Source organism: Micromys minutus (assembly GCF_963924665.1).
Source record: "Micromys minutus genome assembly, chromosome: 5".
Classification (NCBI taxonomy): domain Eukaryota; kingdom Metazoa; phylum Chordata; class Mammalia; order Rodentia; family Muridae; genus Micromys; species Micromys minutus.
The window spans coordinates 69,184,138-69,208,370 of record NC_137974.1 but is presented as its reverse complement, the minus strand read 5'-3'; the positions used below and the strand labels follow the sequence as shown (position 1 = coordinate 69,208,370).

The window sequence follows — 24,233 nt, the reverse complement described above, 5'->3', positions numbered from 1 at the left end:
CTCAGGTTCCTATCAGTTCACTTGAACTAATAAAATGTTTCTTAAAGACCTTTACTACATAGACGTGTTTGGAGAGGTTGTAAACTATGTCCTATTAATGAAAGGGTGTATACTTCAGACTCTGGGCTATCTTAACTCTGAAGTTGTTTGGGTTGCATTAGACTGTAGAAGTATATTTAGTGCATAACAATTGAACCCACTTTGATGAATCTTTGCTGTACTATATCCTATGACTGAGACAAAAAAAATTGTATTGTGGTATACCAATAAACTCTTGTCTGAGGGACATTGTCAAACTGTGTGTGTGTATTCATGTGTGCGTGTTATGACTGAATAGGTTGGTTTTATGCCATAAAAACTGACATTAAAATTACAGAAAGGTGAACAAGAAATGATAGACATCCAATATGATTAGAATGTCATAGTAAAAGAGAAAGTACAAAAAAGGAATTTATTAACATTGTCTCTTTAGAAACATAAGGAATGAACCTGAGTACTTTGTGAGAGATAAAGAAATAAAATAGAATATACTAAATATACTCACATGTGCTCGCATGTGTTTGTGACTACACACAATAACAGGAAGCATGCAACATGTGACCAAAATGGAAAATTGAAAATATTTCCCAGTAGTTTAGAAAGAGAGCATTACATCAGTGTGGTTATGTGGCATTGCACTATACCAGTGAGTTCTTGTCTGAGGGACATTGTCCATCTGATGGCTTAATTCTCTCTCTCTCTCTCTCTCTCTCTCTCTCTCTCTCTCTCTCTCTCTGTGTGTGTGTGTGTGTGTGTGTGTGTGTGTGTGTGTGCTCACGAGATTATTAAACATGTTAGTTTCACACTATAGGAACTAATGTCGAGACTACAGCTGGGCAAAGATGAGAACAATGAATCCATGACAACACTCCAGGTGTTAAGACTGGCAAGACGACTTAGAGGTCAATGTTTGTGCTTTCGAGCTTCAAGATCTGAGTTCAATTGCTGGTTCCCACATGGTTACTAATGATACAAAACTTCTACAAGCTTTCCTCTTGCCTCCTCGTATATGCCACAGGAGTCACAGTAGTCATAGTAGATACACAAACACAAGTATCATTAGTATATGTATATATATATATATATATATATATATATATATATATATATATATATATATATACTTTTAAGCAATGCAGAATTTAGAAAACTGACAATTTTTAAAAATGTATCAATAGGAAACTTGTGCTTTTAGAAAAAGAGTGCACTTTGATATCCATAATTTAATTGATTTGAGAATATGTATATTAATTAAAATTGATAATCACTGCTAATAGAATTTAATATTTTTGATATCTCTCTGGTACATGCTGTCATATTTTGTCAGTTTAATTACAGATTTAGTGTTGCTATGGTAAAGGTTAGCCTTTCTTGAGTGTTTGCTCTCCCGCCCTTTTATACATTATTATATGGTGTACACAGCTTATCTCTGCTTGCACTACAAGACCCGTAGCACGTGAAGAATGACAGCCAATTCTCTGGACATCAAACTAATTGAAATTACACATCTCCAAAGTTTCTTCTACTACTAAGGGTTTTTGTTTTGAATTTTTTTGTTTGTTAAGACATCATTTTTAAGTGAAAAAGCTACAAGTATTTAATATTTCCTCTTAAATAACTTCCCAGGTTTGTTACATGTATAATTTTCAATTACTAAAATATGTTTTCCCCAAAGTACTTATTGCACATGTATTCTAACTGAAAGCAAGAAGTCTGTCAATTCTGACCAAGATATACAATTTTCCCATTAGTTCTTGCATAGTGGGTTGGTAACCCGTTAAACTCCAGGATATATAAAAGTTACTGTTTTATAGTATCAAGTATGACTAGATTATTTTAAAGTTTACTGAACAGTTTAAATGTATTTTCTCGGTGAAGATATGTACAGAAATAGTAATGGAGATTCTGATGTGTTTTCTGTTCTTCTGACTATAACAGATTAAAGAACACCTTGCGAAGGGGCAGCGAATGCTGGCAGGTGATGGAATGTCCCAGGTCACCAAGACACTATTGGATTTAACCCAGAGGAAAAATTTCTATGCAGGTGACCTTCTGGTGTCTGTGGAAATCCTGAGAAATGTGACAGACACGTTTAAAAGGGCAAGTTACATCCCTGCATCTGATGGTGTGCAGGTAAGGCAGAAGAAGCCTGAAGGTCACAGTATAAATCTGATTATTATTTGCTCCTTGTCCTCACCTCAGACTCCCTGTCCCCACCCCAGAACCCCTGTCCTCACCCCAGACTCCCTGTCCCCACCCCAGACTCCAGCGCACTTTCCTTGGAGGAAGCTGGGCTGGATGGAAAGAATGTTCATGGCTTCATAGAAGCATCTTTACTGTGTATAATGTGAACCCTGTCAGTGAACTCAATTCCCTTAACAATGCTGTACCTTGGTATTCTAGCCATAAAAGGCTCGCGTTAAAGCTCAAGGAAAGACACAATGGGCATATGCATTAAGGTGAGCCTTCGGATAAAAAGCATTACTGCAAATTCAAGGTGGTATCATGGACATTTTATTCCCACACTTAATACCACCACCTTGCCATAGGAGACTATTAAAAGTACATTAGGTATAATGAAAGCATGTAAACTATAAGATGCAGAAACGATGTAATATAACATTAGTTTGGGGACTTTTTTATGTGAAATATAGAAAGCATATTTAGCATTGAGAGGCATTGCCTGAAAGTAGAAGGCACATGGAGAATTATTTCAGATGGGAAAATAAGAAACTCAGTAGCTCCTTGCAGCCCTTTTCACCTTGTCATGGAAAACTTTAGAGCAACATCATTGACCTCCATATTAGAGCCCATAGGAATGTCATCTTCACCATTAAAACGTGACAAAGGGCATTTTAAATGCAAGGCCAGTGTGTATTTCAGATTAACCCATTTTCTGCTGTGGACTAAAATACCTTCCTACTTGGTTGATCTTTTCATTTCCAGAAAAAAAAAAATGCAATTCTGCTTACTGTAAAAAGAGTTCGCTCACCAGAATTGCAGGTTAGGTCTTTGCTCGTTCACTCTACATTTCACTGGAAAAATGAAGAGTGTTTTTCTTTTCTTTTCCTTTTTTTTTTTTTTTTTTTTTTTTTTGAAGAAGGGAGTGTTATTCTTTGGATTTTTTTTTTTAAAACAGTGGATGGTTGTTGGGATTTGCCATAATTAACTATGGAGTAGGCAGGGGAAAGTTGTTTGAGTGACGGGGCCATCCATTAATAACATCAAAGCATTAATCTGTATTGAGGTGTAAATATTACTTAGCTGGTCCAATAGACAGAGGGCAGTTCATGTGTGGAGGAATCACCCCTGCTAAGCTCTATACAGCATCACAGTATCTGCCTTTTTAATGGCTCTAAGCACTTTTGCTTACTTGCAGGGCCACATCACCTGATATGGCCATGTTGGAAGGCCCACAACACAATGGAGGCTATGACAATTTTATTGAGAGCACTCTTTTTTATACCTTTCTCAGAAGCAGAATATAATGACAATTTCCAGGATAAATACAGTTATGTTCTCAGGACACAGTGAAGGTTGCAAGTTGAATAAAGTACACAAGATGAATATCCAAGACCAAATGTCCTGTCAGATGTCCATGCTCCCTTGTCTACCATGGGAAGATACAAAGGAACACAAAGCGGCCTGAACACATTAGAGGACATTAGTCTCTTAGGAACTCGAAGGCACATTGTGCCCTAGGGATCATGGACTCAAACCTGAAAACCTGACAAATGCCTCACAAGGTAGCTAGGCCCAGCCAACCCCATAGTTCCCTGCAATTGGCAATAGTAGAAGAGGCTTTTGATAGAAAATGAAAATCATTTGAGTACTTCGAAGATGCTGCTTTTCTTATAAAAGTAGTCCATTCTTTTAAGAAATTAAGTAAGCCACACACATCTTTACCCATCTAAAAATTCCTATTAGTACTGCCATAAAAAGATAGTGTTCGGAGTTCTTGACATCAAATACAATAAAAATTGTTTTTAAAAGCTGAAATATATGTTCCTATAAGACATTGAACACAACATTAATATCTAATCTGTCAAAAATACAGGGCTTGGAAATTGTTAGTGCTAATGTTCAAAAACTTAAGACTGATAGGTTACTTTGGAAGAATATTTTGATTTCTCTTTTTCTCTCTTTGGTGGTTTTTATCTTTATTTCTTTCTTTCTTTTTTCTTTTTTTTTTTTTTTTTTTTTGTTTATTGTTGAGACAAAGTAACTTTGTATCCTTCCTTGGCCTGGAACTCACTGTATACACCAGGCTAGTATTGAAGTCACATACTTGTATATCTCTGCCTATCAAATGTTGGTGAAAGGTGTATGTCAATAGACAATGCTGGAAACTTTTTGATTAAGCCACTTAGCGTAGTACTTCAGTCATTCAATACTTAACCAATTGTCTGGCCATGAAATTAGTTGCTTTGACTTAGAGCAGGCTTCCTGGGACATGTGTTCTTTACTGTAGTCCAAGACATGATCCTTTATTACTTCTCCTTCTCTTCCTTTCTCTACAAGATTGCAGACTGATAAGCACATTGGTGTCTTTCTCCTTCCTTCACAAAAGGAGGTGTAGCCATCTATCTGTCTAATTGTCCTTCCTGGTGCCTCTTCAGCTTACTGCTACACCTCCCATCGTCTAAAATTCTCCTTTTATCTGTTACTCTATCTCAACTCTTGCTCAAAAATCACAAGCCTTTTCAGGTGCCTGATCATAAAGCCTCCCAATTCCATTAGAAAGTTTGGTTTTCCAAAGTATTTCAGAAATGTTATACCTCTTTGATTACCTAATATAAAGTCATTGGCATATGCCCGTTGTCTTCTTTGCTTTGTTGTAAACTCAGGTCCATGGCTGCATTTGATATCCCCTGCACTTTATATAAACTTCAACTTGCGGAGTCTGAGGTCTCCTGGGCATTTTTGATGGCATGGCACTTCTGGTTTAATATAGTATGAACGAATTTTACCCTGGGCTGTAAGTGGTCATTCATTTTGAACTCTTCATTAGAAAATTACTAGGTTTTTAGCAATACTTACCACATTGCCTAGATTTCCTTCATCTTTCTCTCCTGGGGCGGGGTCTGTCCTATACATCCTCTTTCAGCCATTCCTTCTTTGACAGCCCCGGTGCTATTCTAAGCCAGCCTCTCATCATCTCAGCCTATTTATTTTTGTGTACCATAGCCTTTGTTCCTCCTTCTTGCCTTAATCGAAATTTGGACCCACGTTGCACACTGTCCTCTTATGAATGGTCCCAGAACAGTTCGTGATATGTCAGCAGAACTTCCAGACTGCCTGAGGGACAACCCTGAACCTTGCTATCCAGTACACTATGAAGGGTGTTCATTACATGCTGATTCCACAGGCACAGGAGGCTCTGAGCACACAGAGCATCATTTGAGTCAAGTTATTCACTTACTGCCTCCCAGTTGTACTGCATGTTTTTGGCTCTGTGGCATTAATCCCTCTGCTTTCAGACTGCCTTGGTCTACCTTGACCTTGCAAATGAATCTGAGTCCCGTGGGTTTCAGAAATCCACTATACCTTCTCCCCTGCATCTCATTACATCTTGTCTCTCAAGAATCTTCTGGGCCATCTCAAGGAATAAATTTCATGTAGACTTCTGGCTATACAGCACACTTTATGAATATTTGTTAAGGTAGCTACAACAAAAGCTAATCATCAAAATAATAAAATAATTGCCTTTGCGTGACTTCCATCTTCTCCAGCTCTATTACCCGTAAAATTGGGAATCACTGGCCAACGTTGACAGAGAGATCAGTTAAAACTGTACACAGAGGTTACATTCTTTTGAATGCAGTTAAATGCAGAACATTTTATTTGAAATGTCTTGAAACACTGACATGAACAAAAAAAAAAAAATGACTGGATATGTAAAAAAAAAAATACCACCATCACCTATCACAGGTTTATCAGGGCTGCAAACCTCTCCATGGATATCTGCATCAGTCTGAACACTATGAGCACGTTCTACTCTTAAATTGTATCCTTATTTGCTTAATTATTACAGTGCAGGATTGTCAGAGAAACCTATTAATTCTGCCACTGGGTTTCTATTGTACCTTAGACTATTTACTTCCTGGATAAAGAACACAGTCAATCTTTACATTTGCAATAAGATTTAATCAGCACTAAATCTCTGAAGATACTACTCTCTATGCTATTAGAATCTTCTTTCTTATCCATAAACTATCCCTGAGTTATTACTGTTTCTTCTGGCTTGCTCTTAACACAAATTGGCCAGCCTACGGGACCATTTTCTCTTGATTCCGAACCCATGGCAGTTTCTCCTTCCTCCTCCTAAACTTCTCTTCCTCATGGTTTTTCTCCAGTCACAAGACTGTGAAAACGAAACCCCATCTCTGTCACTTCTGCCCAGCTATTGGCTGGTGGAATCTTTATTTACCAATCAGAAGTAACATGGGGATACGGTCACTTAGTGTCTTTTGTGCAGACTCATCTCTGGGACAACCAAGTCTTGGGAGCCCGATCTTAGCACTACAACTTTAACACAGGATTTGAAAACTCCATGGAACTATTTTAATGAAAACTCCATAGAAATACTAACTTACCACTAAGTATATAAAATATGTAATCAGGGTTGTTGCCTTCTTCCATCAGCTCACAAGAACTTGATGCTTTTAATATAAATAAGATATTTTGTCTTTGCACATTTTGTGGGTTAGCATGCTTTCCCTGCATGTAGGCGTGTGAATCAAGTATTTGCAGCTTCTGAAAAAGAGAGAAGGCATATTATGCCCTAGAACTGGAATTATGGATGTTTGCAAACCATAATATTTGGGCTGGAAACTGAACACAGACCCTCTGGAAGTAAACCCAGTAAGCTTAACTACAGAACCATCTCTCTCTCCCCTTCATTTACTTTTTGAAACTTTCCTTTCTACCGTGTTGCTTAAACAACTTCGTAAACCAGAATACTGATTTCCCATTAAAGAATCAATAAGATTACGAAGTAAAATATTACCAAGTTTATTAATGTTACTTAAAGTGCCACTATTGTCACATAAACCATTCTTAGAATGTGCTTAGAATTAATGTCCTTTTTATTATTTATGATAAATAGCTTACTGCCATTGTCAAAAAATGGTAAGAACAAGCAAGATATAGAATTTATACACTTAATTACACCTTAAAATCAGGGAGCTTCTCCTTATCATATTAAGATAATCGGGGTTTGACAAACTTTATCGTTTGATTATCTTAAGTATAAATTATAATTGTCATTAATTTTTAAGCATACAATTTCTGGGTCCCTTTATCAGTTGTGTACCTCAGCTCAAACTGTATTTAAGTGGTTATTTATTTTTAACAAGCAATGCGGTTTATTCCAAAACATGATCATTTCCTCCCATTGCTGTCTCTCCTTGGCAGCTGCATATTAATGTCAAGCATCAAAGTATATATAATATCTAGCCTTTAATTTTAATGTCAAAAGTTTGAAACACCACAAAAGAGAAGCATCACACTATAACAAGGTAAATATTTTATGTGAATGTTAGTATTATGGAAAAGAATTCACCAGCTCTGCAAAAGGGTAATCTAATGTGGTTCACGCCAGGCACGGCCTGCCTCATCAAATGGCATGTGGAAAAACGGAGCTTCTCATAAAGGGGTATTATTGTTATTGCTGTTTCCATCTTCGGGCATGACAATTAAACTCTGCTTTACCCTGGATGTGATGATTAACAACAACAATACACGTGACCGGCTTCTGTCGTTCTCACATCAAATAGCTGATTCATGAAACTGTTCCATAGAAAACCTTGTTGTTCCAAAGAAACCTTGTTGCTTTGCACTTTAAATGCAATACTAAAATTGAAAAAAAAATATATTTGTGTGTCTTGGAATAATAATATATCATACCCTTTTGTAATTTTGAAAGGAAAGACCACCTTCCAGAAGTATTGTGCTTTTTCCCTTTCTTCTCTTCTCTTTTGCTCTAGGCTCCTACACTCGGTCATAACAACCAGAACACAGTATGTACTTTATACGGCACGTCCTTACAATTTTCCAACTGACATAAATTCTTGGAGGTTTGGCTCAAGGATAATTTCTTCTGAAAGGTCTTCTTACCAACTTCTATCCATGACTTGAAATTTTACCACTCCTTTGTCCTTTGGAAACCTTTTGAGCATCTCTATTTAGCCTTCACAGATGACACTGTTGCTCTCGTGTTGTCTGCCCTCAGACTTAAATTAATCTTATCGAAAAAAAATATGTCCTCAGAGCTTTACCTAACACTTGAAGCACAGTGCATAGTAACCACCCATATATTTGTAAAAATAATTAATAAACAAATGAATCAAAGAAATATTAATGTTTGGAGAATTTATGTGATGTCTCATACACCTCTCTCTCTTTCTCTCTCTCTTTCTCTCTCTGTCTCTCTTTCTCTCTCTCTCTGTCTCTCTCTTTCTCTTTCTCTCTCTCAATCTCTGTCTCTCTCTCTCTCACACACACACAAGGCTCAATCTAATTCATAGACAGGAATGTCTCCATTTATAACTTTTTAGTCCTTAGAAAAGACCTCACCCCCAGTCTTATTCTATCTAGAGAGGATTTAGTTTGCACCTTCGCCCTTTAGCAGGAAGTGTAGTGCCAAAAAAGTGAAAATTGGAAACATACATAAGTTCTTACTTGGCCTCATAGAGTTTCCACTTCAGTCTTTCCAGGCATGTCCTCATTGCTACAATGCAATATGAAGGTTCAGTTGTGTCAGTTCAGTCATTACTGCTGGGATTCTGTAAAACAGCAGTAAGGACTGAACTGACACTGAATCACCAATTCCTCGTCTAATATAAGATCAGGATGTTTTTTGAGAATCTGGTCACGACATTTTTATGAACTGGTCGTACTAACATTGATTGTCTTGTCTCCCTACGAAAAGGTATCCAATTTAAGCTCTTCTTTGTGAAGCACACTTGTTCTTCAGACCACTAGAGAGCCCTTTATTATACTTTGCTGTGGCCAATTTACACAGTGAAACATGTGTGTGTGTGTGTGTGTGTGTGTGTGTGTGTGTGTGTGTGTGTGTGTGAGTGCGTGCATGAACACGAAAGCTCAAGTGCTCAATTGTGCATCTAAATGTATGCTCATGCATATATACACATAAATAAAACATGGTACCACATAGATCATACAAAGGTCACTCGTCCCCAGGATCCCAAACATCACGCAATTGAAGAAACTCTCTGCAGCTGGCAAAATGATGCTGCCTTCAGCTGCTGTGGACAATCAGAAACAGTGCCACACCTGGTATTGAAATAAGAATTATTCTTACAATACTCCTGTGGTTTATTTATTTATTTATTTATTTATTTATTTATTCATTTATTTATTTATTTTAATGTCTGTGTTTTTTAAAGAAATCAGAATTCTCACTACAGGAGCCATTATCATCCAAATCACAAAGTTGGAGAAAGAAATTATTGAGATAATCTGCATACCATCAAGTAACAGACTCATCCTATGCCAGGATCACCAAATTCATTCGATTGTAAGGGCTAGCCTTTCATCCAGATCTTTGTGTCCTAAAAAAGTCTTGGTACTACTCAGGATTCCGTCTTTCCTCCTTTCTTCCTTTCTCTCTTTCTCTTTCTTTCTTTCAATTAATCATTTTTATTCTTTATATTTCAAATGATATCCCTCTTTCTGGTTACCCCTCCAAAACCCCATCCCACTTCTTCCCTCTTCTCCCTCTCCTTTGCCTCTGTGAGAGTACTCCCCTACCCACCCTCTCCCAAGCCACTATTCCAGCCTCCCCCTACACTGAGGCATGAAGCCTCCACAGGACCAAGGTCCTCCCTTCCATTGATGTCAGACAAGGCCATCCTCTGCTACATATCTATATGGAGTCCTGTATCACTCAATGTACACTCTTTGGTTGGAGTTGCCTAGTCCCTGGGTAGAAGGCTCCAGTTTGTGGAGAAATTGATTTGATTGTTTGCAGTTCTTCTGTCTCCTAGAAATTCTGTGAATTATTGGGTAGAGACATTATCTGGATTTTTCTTTGGAATTCATCCTTTTTTATCCCCTGATCATTGTTCATGTACTAATCTGCCAATTAAACAAGGAGATGGGCAAGGGTAGTTGGAAGGATGCACCAATGAATGTCTCCTGGGAACTTAGAGCACCACATGATTGTGCCAGATGACTAGGAAAAATAGAGGAAGAGGAATTGGCGGGGCAATTTGTATTATACATTTCAAAACTCAGAAAAGAAAAGACTTAGCAATGGTAATGCATGACTTATTTTGTATATGTTTATCCTAATTTTTCTGTAAATTTTAGACTCTTCTGGCATCCAAAACATTGATGATCAGTCCTGTATGGGAGGGTTTTTGGATTAGAATAAATATATTATCTCATTATGGGGATAATTATTTCATCCAATGCCTCCACAAGTCTCCAATAAATCTACTTCCAGAGGAGTGGTCTCCTGGAGATTAGTAGGCCCAGCTGGGTTAAACCTCATAAGATTAGATAACAGAACATTCTAGTCTTGGGGGCAGATCAGAATACCAGGGCCAAATGTTGATTATATATTTTTGAACACAAGGAAGTAGATAGTTCTTGATGTCTTAATAAGTATAATTTAGGCTCTGAAGCTTTCACTTTCTTCTATGATAATTTCAATTTTAAAGGGCTGTCATGGTATCTTCTTTTCTAATAAAAGAGAGGTCCAGAGATGACCATGAACAAGTGAACTTTCCTCTGTTGCATGTAAGTCTAGTGATACCTGTCATTGTGGCTGAGAGGAAGTAACAAGTTCCCAAGCAAGAAAATGCACAGAAGTGGGGTGGGAGGGAAAAAAAGGCAGATAAGTATTGAACCCATACAGTACAATCTATCATCTAGATGATGCCATGTAGTTATTGAAGTAATTGTATTATTTTCATATTAGTTTTGAAAATCAATGGAGTTTATTTTGACATTTCATACATGCATACAACATATAACATTCACCTTCCTATTTCCATTTGTTTTCTCCTGTCTTCTTAGTTGCCTTCCTATTCCCAAGTATCCCCTTCTAATTTTGTTTTTTGTTTCTTTCTTTATTTTTTAAATCTAGTCTAGATTTCACCATCGAGAGAAGACATATGAATTCAGTCTTTCCAAATCCTGCTCATTTTGCTTACCATATGAATCTAGCTCCATGCATTCTCTTTACTATGGTGTGGTTTTTAAAATTATTTTATTTATTCACAGTGTAGTCCTTGTCCCCCTCTCTACCCCAGCTCCTCAGTCCCCTGTACTGATCCAGTAGAGATAATATCTGATGGACATTTGATATCTGTACCCATTGGAGGTTCTCCTTCTTCCTTCCTCCAAGATTCACAGAATATTCATCACTCATCATGAGCCTCAAATGTATCCTGTCTTATCATTCCCATGCATCAGCAGGCCAGGAAATCTGCCAGCAGACCCTGGCCTGACTTCACTCTGCCTGACAGGCAGACCTTCACAGAGGTAGGCAAAGTGGCTGTGGACAGGTCCCCCTCTCATAGTTCCCAATCCCATTCTTCCTCCCTCTTACCTCCAAGAGGGTACCCACCCCCAGGGCTCCCCCTTCCCTTCTATTTAAATGTGCACATGGGTGCGGTAGTGTAAGGAAGAATTGATTTTCTTCTTTCAGCCTGTAGATCCTATGAATCAAACTTGGTCTTCCAGCCCTCGTGGAAAAATGCCTTTACTCACTGAGCAATCTTTCTTGCTACTTCAATTTTCTTCTCTTTTGTGGCTAAATAATAATATATATTAAGGTTTTCTAAGTACAAAAAAAGTTTGTCATAATTTTACTCTTTCAGAAGATTCCTAAGTATTAGCAAAATATTAAGATTTATATGGTTTTCTCTTGAGTTTCCACTTACTATTAAAGTTTGAGTATTTTTTGTTTGCTTGTTTGTTTTTATTTTGATTATCATTGAAGTCCGTGCTTGTTTGGTAGAATTGCCAGAACAAATGCTCCAGTAACATATCTCACATTCAAAGGAAGGAACTGACCATAGATTTGCTTTTCTGATTTTTTTTCTTTCTTTCATTTTTTTTAATTGACATCCTTCGGTCAGCATCTTTTAATGGTTTGTCTTTTTCTCTGCAGAGGCATCTTACTATCTCTGCATTCTTACTCTTTTTTATAAAAATACCAGTCACATTGGACTTGGACTTAGAACAATCACTAATTTTTTTTAACTGAGTCCCTCTTTGGGTGATATATTTCTGAATAATATCACATACTAATATCAAAAATTAGGGCTTTAACATATGAACCAGAAGAACAACTGAGGCCACAGCAGAGGATCATGCAAAACTCTAAACAGTGTGCTTTCGTAAGAGCTGTGAGCCAGGAAGCTTATTCTATGGCAAGTTGTACAGTAGCTGCTTGTCACATAGAATAGTATACACCTGCCCTGTGCCCTGACTACAAGACTGGGCCATAAAGGTCTTGGCAAGGCATGTTCAAATTTGGAAGATTGTTCTTCACTTTTCTTTATTGGTATTTAGGGAGAAAGGGGGAGGCTTGATAAAGAAGTACTGTGTTAAATTGTCCTCCTGATAAGAGATTTGTTTATTGAATCTGTAGATTGCTTTTGGTAGGATGGCCATTTTTAAGATGTTGATCTTTCCAATCCATGAGCATGGGGGATCTTTCCATTTTCTGAGATCCTCCTCAATTTCTTTCTTTAGAGGTTTGAAGTTCTTGTCATACAGGTCCTTCACTTGCTGAGTTAGAGTCACACCAAGGTATTTCATAGTTTTTGTGACGATTGTTAAGGGTACCTTTTCCCTAATTTCTTTCTCCACATGTTTGTCCTTTGAGTATAGGAAGGCTACTGATTTGTTCGAGTTAATTTTGTATCCAGCCACTTTGCTAAACTTGTTTATCAGCTGTAGGAGTTCTCTGGTGGAATTTTTGGGGTCACTCAAGTACACTATCATGCCATCGGCAAAGAGTGATGTTTTTATCTCTTCCTTTCCGATTTGTATCTCCTTGATCTCCATTTGCTGTCTAATTGCTCCAGCCAGGACTTCCAGTACTATGTTGAATAGGTAGGGGGAGAGTGGGAAGCCTTGTCGAGTCCCTGATTTTAGAGGGATTGCTTCAAGTTTCTCGCCATTAAGTTTGATGTTGGCTGTTGGTTTGCTGTATATTGCTTTTATTATGTTTAGGTATGCACCTTGGATTCCTGTTCTTTACAGGACTTTTAACATGAAGGGGTGTTGGATTTTGTCAAATGCTTTCTCAGCATCTAGTGAGATGACCATGTGATTTTGATCTTTGAGTTTGTTTATATGGTGGATTGCATTGATGGATTTCCTTTTATTAAACCATCCCTGCATCCCAGGGATGAAGCCTATTGGTCATGATGAATGATCGTTTTAATGTGTTCTTGGATTCGGTTTGCAAGGATTTTGTTGAGTATTTTTGCATCAATGTTCATAAGTGAGATTGGTCTGAAGTTCTCTTTCCTTGTAGGGTCTTTGTGTGGTTTAGGTACAAGGGTTATTGTAGCCTCAAAGAATGAGTTAGGTAGTATTCCATCTGATTCTATCTTTTGGAATAGTTTGTAGAGTATTGGTGTTATATCCCCAATAAATGTCTGATAAAATTCTGCACTGAACCCATCTGGACCTGGGCTTTTTTTGGTTGGGAGACTTTTGATGACTTCTTCTATTTCTTTAGGTGTTATAGGGTTATTTAGATAGTTTACTTGGTCCTGGTTTAACTTTGGGATCTTGTATCTGTCTAGGAATTCATCCATTTCCTCCAGATTTTCCAATTTTGTGGAGTATAAGCTTTTGTAGTAGGATCTGATGATTTCTTGAATTTCCTCAGTTTCAGTTGTTATGTCCCCACTTTCATTTCTGATTTTGTTAATTTGTATACTCTCTCTTTGCCCTCTAGTTAGTCTTGCTAGGGGTTTATCAATCTTGTTGATTTTCTCAAAGAACCAACTCTTGGTTTTGTTGATTTTTTCAATGGTTCTTTTTGATTCTATTTGGTCTATTTCTGCCCTAATTTTGATTAGTTCTTGCCGTCTACTCTTTTTGGGTGTATCTGCTTCCTTCTTTTCTAGGGCTTTTAGTTGTGCTGTCAGGTTTCTGATGTAAGCTCTCTCCAGTTTCTTTTTGGAAGCACTTAGGGCTATGAGTTTTCCTCTCAGTACTACTTTCATTGCATCCCATAGGTTTGGGTATGTTGAGGAACTGGAAAGATCAATGTGCAATTTCATATGGAATAACAAAAGACCTAGAATAGCGAAATCTATGCTCAACAACAAAAAAACATCTGCAGGAATCACTATTCCTGACCTCAAGCTATATTACAAGGCAATTGTATTGAAAACTGCATGGTACTGGTACAGAAATAGGCATGTGGATAAATGGAATAGAATAGAAGATCCAGAAATGAGCCCTCATGTATATGGTCACCTGATTTTTGACAAAGGAGCCATAAACATTCAATGGAAAAAGAACAGCCTATTCAACAAATGGTGCTGGTCCAACTGGCACTCAACATGCAAAAGAATGAAAATAGACCCTTTCTTATCTCCTTGTACAAAGCTCAAATGTAAGTAGATCAAAGATCTCTACATTAAACCAGATACACTGAAATTATTAGATGAGAAAGTAGGGAAAACCTTAGAACACATAGGCACAGGAGAAAATTTCCTGAACAAAACACCAATGGCTCAAGCTCTAAGGTCAAAGATTACCAAATGGGACTTAATGAGATTGCAAAATTTCTGTAAGACTAAGGAAATTGTCAAGAAAACAAAAAGGCAACCAACAGAATGGGAAAAGATCTTTACCAACACCACATCAGATAGAGGCCTAATATCCAAGGTATATAAGGAACTCAAAAAGCTAGACACCAGAGAATCAAATAACCCTATTAAAAAATGGGGTACAGAGCTAAACAAAATGTTCTCAGTTGAGGAACACCGAATGGCCGAGAAACATCTGAGGAAGTGCTCCACATCCTTAGTCATCAGGGAAATGCAAATCAAAACAACCCTGAGATTCCACCTCACACCTGTCAGATTGGCCAAGATCCAAAACTCAGATGATAGCAGATGCTGGCGAGGCTGCGGAGAAAGAGGAACACTTCTCCACTGTTGGTGGGGTTGCAAACTAATACAACCACTCTGGAAATCAGTCTGGCGATACCTCAGAAAATTGGATATAGTACTACCTGAAGACCCAGCTATTCCACTTCTGGGCATATACCCCAGAGACACTTTAATACACAACAAAGATATATGCACCACAATGTTCATAGCAGCTCTAATTATAATAGCCAGAAGCTGGAAAGAACCCAGATGTCCTTCAGAAGATGAATGGATACAAAAATTGTGGTACATATACACAATGGAATACTACTCAGCCACCAGAAACAATGACTTAACCAAATTCTTAAGAAAATGGCTGCATCTAGAGAATATCATCCTGAGTGAGATAACCCAGTCACAAAAGAACAGACATAATATTCAGTCACTGATATTGGGATGCTAACCCCAGAGGCTTGCACTCCCCCAGAAACAACTCACAATCTGTATGAAGTCCAAGAAATAAAGAAAACAAATATATATATATATATATTTACAAAACAAAAAAAGAGAGAGAGATCTGTTTAAATGGCCCTAGAGGTTGGATAGGTCAGGAGCAGAGATTCAGAACAAGATGTCTTCCTTTTTTAAAGGTTCTGATAGTAAAGGAAGTCTTGCTCCAAGAGGTATTGGGCCTAGATAATGCAGTATACCCAACTTACACGATGTCACAAGGGCCGTTCTTCATCTGGGTAGGCAAATGGGGCTTGGAAAATGGAGCCGTGAGCTCTAGGTAGTATGAGACAGTAGTCAGGCTGTGTCTTCAGTGGCCTCAAGCATTAGTGTACTTGCTTGCTGTCTTCTTTGTTTAGTTCTTGCTTAACTTAGAGGTGTGCATTCTCTAGCATTTTCAACCTTTACTTTTCTATAAAAGACATTAGAAGTTAGAGGCAGCAGAATCTCTCTTTGGTTGCCTTTTGTTAGATTGTGCATCGGAGAATTGGAATATCTTCTAACTCAATGGGGAGTAGTCAAAAGGTTGCCTTTGAGTCACAGTCTGATACATGAATTCAAGAATACATTTTTAAAGAAGAAAGGACCATTGGTAAGCAGAAGAATTAGGAATAGAAAAGATACCACCTGAAGAAGGAATATCCACAAGAGCCACGGTTTTGATTGCATGGCTTTTGATATTTTCTTAGACCTTCCCGGATTTGTTTAAATGAGTGGGATAGACTGTAAGATATGTTAAAGTCTATTTAAAATAGGATTGTCACAGCTATCCTTAAAGTTAATCTCCATTGTGCCTTAAGTACCTTTAGACCTCCTAGAATGGTGGGGGGGGGATATGAGATTAGCTGATAAGTGCCAACTTTACTAGACAGAAACGGAACTCAGTTAATATGTGAACCATAGTGTTCTACAAAGAAATAAAAGTTCTGTTTGTGGCTAATTTGTGAATAGAGAAAATGTTTAGGTACTTGATCATCTCCTGCTAATAGGATTATTTCGCATGGGTCACAGCCTCCTAGTGGCAGAGATCTGGAAAAACTAGTCTTCTAAATCTGCCAAATTCAGTCTACCCCTCCTTAAGGTGGAGGCAGAAAGCAAGCAAGAACGGTAAGATTACAATGAGAACTTTAAATATAACACCTCTAATGGATAGATAGATAGGTAGGTAGATAGATAGATAGATGATAGATAGATAGATAGATAGATAGATAGATAGATAGATAGATAGATAGATAGATAGATAGATCCAAGGATTTCTTCCTGAATAGCTTTTTCATTTGTCTTTCCTGAAGACTGTCATCATGCCTACATAGCCTCAGTTTCCTATCAGACTCCAAGGATAAGATACTTCATAAGCAGTAGCTTCTCTAAAGTTGTAATATGTGAAGGTACAGAAACACCAAAGCATGTTTAAGAGAGGAATTTTTATGATAGCAAAAGACAGAGAAAGGCTCAAATAAGGTGAGCCCTGACATAACAAGAATCAATCTACTATAATAGAATATGTAAGCTGGTATGCATAGTGTAGTATAAGAAGGACATGCCTTGAAAAAAAATGTGGCCCCAAATCAAGGAACTCAGAACAAATTATCATTTTTATGACCTGTTATCATTTTTGTTTTTCATGACATAATTCCTGAAGAGGAATCTCAGATCTTTAAATGGTTCACAGGAGTATGTGCTCTGAACAAAGCTGCTGAACCCATTTTTAAATAGTTTTATTAGTTCTCTGGGAATTTTCCTACAGTGTGGCTTAGTCACATTCCTTCCTCCTCCCCAGCACTTCCCAGGTCACTACCATCTTCCCCATCCATCCAAGTTTGTGCCTCTTTTAAACCTGTCCAGATGAATATGCACTGCCCAAATACTCTTGGATGTATGGTCTTCCTCTTCCTCTTGAAGTGCATGTTGACTTACCAGGGTCTACACTATTCAGAAAACAAACAGTCCTCCCTGGAGCTAACAATTGCCAATAACAACTTGGCTATAGTTGGGAACTCATACTCACATGCCCTGTTCTCGCTGATGTTTTGGCTGCTTTGAGGTTACACAGCTCTCCTGCATACTATTAGAACTGTTCGTATGTACAGCGGCTCTTTATGTCTAGAGCACACTGATTTCTTGTAGTCTTCTACTGTCCCTGCCTCTTACAATCTTTCATGCCCCATTTCCTGCTGTGCTTCCTGAGCCTTAGGCAGAAGGAGTGCTGCACGCCTGTGCTGCATTGAGGGCTGTGAGCTTTAGCAGTTCTTTATTCTTGACTGCCAGACTCTTTCAGCATAGGGTATCTGAAGAATGCCAAGTCAGATATGCCTGCTATCTTCCAGGTTTCAGTCTTTCTCCAGGGAGAGGAGTGGGGATTGTTTAATGCAGGGCACACATTGCTGACTGTGGGTAGGCTTCCCTGAAGCCGAAGTGTGACAGGATGTATTAGATATGTTCTTACCACCATGCAATGCTCTCTAGTTGGGGCCAGGTTACCCAAATCATCCGGGCTCTCTAACATTCCTTACTTAGGAATGCTTCCATGGCTTTATTTGGGTTTTTTGTCTTTTCCATACTGTCAATTCATATTGGTTGTTCTCTCCCACTGCCTATGGATGGATAATAAACATACTATATTTGCCCATGTTTGTGTCACTACGTCCTTTACTTTCCTTTTCAAGTGAAGAATAGAAAAGCAGTATCACGCATGTGCCTGAAAGCCCCGACAACTGAGTATCACCTTCTTCCAGAATTCTTCATCAAATCTTCAGTTTCTCAAACATGGAATTACTATGCTACCACTTCTTGGAGCTTTTGGTCCAAACTTATCTCAAAGAGACTGATAGCCTCATCTAAATATTGTCTATTGAAGCTTCTAAAGAACCTCTTCAGGTCAAGCTGCATTGCTTCATAGCTAAACACTACCAGTGGATCCTAGAGCAACATCCTTCTGCTCTTTCGCTGTTTTCAAAATGAGTCAGAGTTTCTGTGAAGATGCGGCTAAAAGAAGAGCAAGGAGAAAAACAAAATGTGTCATTCAAGACTTGTTTCCTTCCAAACAAGCACATACTGGGAGAGTGGTGTCAAGTCTCTTCTCGAAGTATTCCAGGTCTGTGGAATTGACGTGGGCCAGCAGAGGCAGCCATGCCTGATATCAGAAAGTTCTGTTCCCAATCATCAGGTTAGGACATCCTGAAAGCGATAGATCCTAAAGCTGGGTACCCCACTTCTCAGAGCAGCCCAGCCTCTCATCTGGATGTTCCTATGCTTATTTTGTCACTCTGAATCATATGGTCCATATTCTTCCATCCTGAATACAATAGGATGGCATGGAATAGTATCCAGTCTTTCTGATTGCTTCTAATTCATCACAGCCAGTAGATACACTGCTTGAATAGGTACTCTGGATAAAACTCCAATGCACATTTGGATTTTTTAAGGCTTCTTTATTTCTAATTATTTTGCTTACTCACCTGTTGTAAAATATACATATGTAGTTGAAGCCACATTTAAAGGGTTGTTCACTTTAAAACTCATACTTGAGAACAAACTCAAATTGGTTCATATAGCAATATTGGCTAGAATCAACTTTTTCTACATACTTCCCAGAATAGAGACCAAGACAGTTTCCCACATCATGATGAAAGTTTGTATCTTAGTCTAGACTATGGCTGTTTTCACAGGAGGTGCTATGCATGCACTCAGTTGAGAGCGGACACGCTTTAAAAATGGAATTCTATTGTACTGTATTTTGAGTTGCCTTTGGATGTACGCAGAGCTGAAGTCTGTGTGTCTTAGAATTAATTTTGCCCTTGGAACAGCTTCCGAGTGTGTTTTATTCTATCACCTGTCATTCTTGTCTCCAGTCCTCTCTTCCCTTTCTCATTTATTATTCTTCCAAGGAGGCTCACCTCCAGTGTTTAACCTTGACTTTACCTATTCAACTCTATTCTTAGTATTCATAGACTTTATCCCAAAGGGCTCCTGTTTTCAGCTACGATTAATTATTCGCATTACTTTTGTCTTCTGAGATTTAAACTTAAGTGAAACCTGTCTACTGGGCCTCTTCACTTGGCTGGATTATAGATTCTCAACGTTCAACCATTTTAAAATTAAGCTTGCTTGTTTCCTTGCTTTCATGCTTCTTTGCTTCCTTCCTTTCTTCCTTCCTTCTCTCTCTCTCTTTTCCAAATGCTGCTATTTCTCAGGTAGGATGTAATATATGTTGCTACACTGTAATTCTATATATCCTGACCCAGAAACCAAGGATGCCTGTTTGATTCTCTGCTTTCTCATATGTACAATCTGCTGTCATACATGTTGCTATCACAATCTCTACTTTCCGCAACTGAAACTATGTTATGATCTCTGGTTTTACTTTCACTTCACTGCATCCAAAAGCGGACTTCTATTTTTAAATAAACCTACACATAACTACTGTGAATTGGCAGCTTTGCTCTATCTGATTCTTTTCTACCCTATCCTGCCTATGCGAGATCAGTTTTGAATTATTATGTCATTCTTTCTCTTTCTGAAATTTATTTAGATAGATTTTTGTCGTGGACTCTCTATTTTTCTTCTCACTTATATTTAGGAGGGATAAATTATCATTGTTAGGGTTGTCTTAATATCACTATGGTCTCAGGTTCCACATAACATAAAGAATATGTTTTGATCATGACTAGCCAAGAATACCCACCCCCCCCCTCTCTCTCTCTCTCTCTCACACACACACACACACACACACACACACACACACACACACACACACACACACGCACAGTGCTTCATTCCCTTCAAACTCACTCTAACCTACATTTTTACATCTGTCTCTCCAAGATTCCCTCTCCTCTCTCCCCCTCTCTCCCTGGTCATGCTCTCAAACCCCTCCACTTGTCCACCCCTCCCCCTCTCTTTTTCCTCTGACAAACTATAATCTACTGTAGTTTAATCTCCCTTATTCTGATTACACACTTGCAACAAAATGGTAGGGGGGGGGGAACACGTGAAAATCTTTTTCTTCTAAGCCTAGAAATTAAATCCAAGATGCATCACAGGAAATTCACAAGGCTTGTGAGGATTATTCTGTCTTAGAAGGTGGGCCCTCATTATAACATTCTTCTAAAGGCAGGAATTCTCTGCTCTCACATGGCCGAGGGGATAGGTAGCAATGGTTATGCCTAATATATCTTTTGTAAGTGTTTGAATGTCTTTGAAACATCAGAGGCCATTCTCAATCACCACCTGCAGGTGTCCTCTCAAAGAGCCCTTCAGCAACATTCAGTCAGTTAAAATCACCATCTGAAGTTGCTTAACTTTTTTTTTTTAACTCTTAGCACTGCAGCCAGGGTTTGGAGATATTAGACAAGCAAACACTTTACCACCGGCTCATACACCTGTCTAACTTTAGTTAGTCTTCTATTGTTGTAAAATAACCCGACAAAAACAAGATAAGAAAGACAAGGTTTGTTCTAGCTTGGAGCTCCACAGGTATCCAATCCCTCATGGTACAGAAGGTATGACAACTCTCAAAGAATTCTTGGTGGAATAGGCAGGAATCTCTCTAGCCACATGGCTTCCCCAATCAGGAAGCAGAGCATGAACAGAAAGCTTCAAGACCTGTGCCCAATGACCCACTTTATACAGTGAGATGCTAGCTATGATATGTTCTCTCACTTTTCCCAAACAGCTCCATTACCTGGAGAGCAAAGTGTTAAAACACATTAGCCTTTTATAGGCATTCACATTCAAACCACAACTCCAACCCTAAAATCATCATTTGAAATGTATTACTGACTTTCTTCACTCACTGCAATTCAGGACCCACGAATGATTCAAGTACTTCATGAGTGAAGTATCCCACTTATACCTTGTTTACTTATAATAATCCTCAGCACCACACATGATAGAGGGAAAAATCATTCTCCCCATACCATTTTCATGAGTAAATATACTTCCTCTAGCTTTCTCTAATATCCTCTCCCCTTGTATCCCTATGTCCCTTTCTTTCCTTTGGCTCTCCAGTAGTCATTGTTAGGCAGTAAAACATAACTAGTGATATCCCTGTCTCCAGTCTTAGGCCCCATTTACTGAGATATTTTGGTTTATATTTGATAACTCTCCAAATCTATTATTGTAGATTACTTATCAAATCCCACATATGACCCAGATGTATTCTGTAAGAGAGAGGGTATGCATGGGTAGAGATGCCCTTCAAGATTTCCTGCCGGAGATTTAGAAAGAAGCTTTATTGGAAGTGTTGGTTCTGGTGTCATATAATCTAAAGACAGCATTTGGACATTTTTGTTACCAGAGATTTAGAGAAAACATGGACCTGACAACACTAGTAAGGAGGACCTGAGTAAATAAAAGAGCCAAAGGAAAAAAAGAAAGGAAAGAAGAAAGGAAGTAAGGGAGGAAAAAAGGAAGAAAAGGAAGGAAGGAGGGAAGGAAGGAAAGTAGGAAGGAAGGAAAGAAGGAAGAAAAGAAAGGACTAGAGAAAGAAAGAATAGTAATTTCTTCATGTGGCCATGATTAAATGAGTAACAGCAAGTTCCGGCCAACATTCTCAGTGTCCAGTGCCCTGAAATAAATCAAAGTTTAAATAAAGGGCCAAGTCTAGCACATCTAAGCATTCCCAAGCAAAGCATGGTCTTTCCCACCATTGACATAATTACCTGGGTGTCAACCTTAACCTATAAGGTGGTCTAATGAATTATTAAAACTATTTGAAATTTCTTAGTAGGAGACAAGTTTCTATTATGGTTAATGTTCTTTCCTTTTTCCAGTATAAGCTTCCTGAGGAAATTTCAATTTCATTGCTGGTCCATTGTTTAAATAGTCAGACAGAAGGAAAACTATTCTTTAAGACTATCTTCATGTCTTCCATGCCAATAACACCATAAAGAACAAGAAGCAGGGCTGTTCTCTGTATTCATCTACAGACAAGACTGTATAGCTTTGGGTTCATGAGGACCTGACTATACACTTAGACTATAGACAGACTACATGAGAGGATGTCAAAATAAGAAGATGAGGACAGCAGGAGTCCACATTGCACATAACATTTCAGTTACAACTCAACCTCTAGGTTGTTAATCAACGGCTCATCCTCTTCTAGCCCTCCTTATAGTAATAGACCATGTCTTTTTCCTTGTTTAGCCTTTAATTATTTCCTAGAATTATTCTGACAACCCTGACCAGGGCCAAAAAACAGTATCAGGTCTTTAACCTCTGCATTGTGGAATCTTGTATTTTAGGAATTATCTTTGTCCCTTGAAATGCAGACATTTTACTCCTGAGTTAAGGTGGTGGAAAATCATGGCTTGGGGTCATCAAATCATTAGTTAAATCTACATTGAAAATTTCACATAAATAAAACCTACAAGATGCTTTCATGTAGTTATAAAAAATGATATGTGATCAATTAGAAATCAACCAAGTAACAGCCAATCAGAATTTCAGGAAGATTATTGACTAATATCCATAAATTAAATTATTTTTGCACTTTTTCCATTCTGAGACTTTTACTTTGGTAGTTATGAAAATGTTTGTATTTTTCTACACACTACCCAGTTGTTGCTGTTGTTGTGGTTAACCCACCAACATAACCACGGTCATTCCTGTGTGTCATTTTGTTCTACAGCCATTTGGCACAGCACCTCAAACTGAATAGATATGTATTCATCACTAAACTGTAAGAGAGATGTCTATTAAATATTATAGGTGCTGAAGTTGGTTCTTAATTGCTTCTGTTTTGTTTTCTCACTACAAAGAGAAGAATATAATGCATATGGGGTAGAGGAGGACATGACACTCTTCACCAACACTGTAGATACATTTCTGCCATAATGAGCTGGTAAATACTAGTATGTGGCAAACCATTTTAAAAAGGTAATATTGAGGAGATGAAATAAGAAAATCCCTTATATTAAGTACTCTCTGTGCAACAGACACAGTGTTAGGAATTACCTGCAAAATTTATGTTTCTCTTTCAGGTGGCTTTTACATAGTAGAGAAGAAAGATGAGACAGAACCATGTGGCTACAAGAAAAATCAAAATAGAAACTAGTATCTATCTGTTCCTTCAGTCTTCCCATGACAGAGACTCTGTCAAGGACTTACTAAAATTAGTCTAACTCATGGATCAGTTTTTTAAATCATAAATGTTTTCCCAGAACACAGAAACCAAAGCAGAAAGATCACTCCTATGCCAACACAGTCTACAGAGCAGGTTCTAGGCTTGCCAGAACTACATGTTCAAACCTTATTTTGAAAAGCCATACGCACACACCATAAAAGCAAACTCTACAATGTGATAGATATAAGGGACTGGCACAGGTGATCTGATCCATTGATCACTGGAAGAAGAATCTCTGAAGCTCACAAGAGCTCTTAATGAACGGTGTCCAGTAGAAGACTCTTTAGACTGCTCAGAAAACTTTATGTAGGGAGAAATGTTACCAGTCCCTTCCTCAAGGATGTCTTATTTGCTCTCTTCCATTTATTACCCTGGTAATGGATTAAAAAGTCAGCGTGAATTAAAATATATAGAATAACCAAATTTAACATACATATTTTTTAATGTATTTGAGACAAGCA

At 38.1% G+C, this 24,233-nt stretch overlaps 1 protein-coding gene across 1 annotated transcript in view; it reads left to right on the top strand.

Moving 5' to 3' along the window:
• Positions 1-24,233, top strand: part of ADGRB3 (adhesion G protein-coupled receptor B3) — a gene marked incomplete at both ends in the record, with an annotated part of 694,930 nt that overhangs the window by 308,533 nt on the left and 362,164 nt on the right. Inside the window, one exon of the mRNA XM_080917177.1 lies at positions 1,978-2,172. Within this exon, the coding sequence (XP_080773303.1) occupies positions 1,978-2,172 (195 nt within the window). The remainder of the gene's footprint in view (positions 1-1,977; positions 2,173-24,233) is intronic.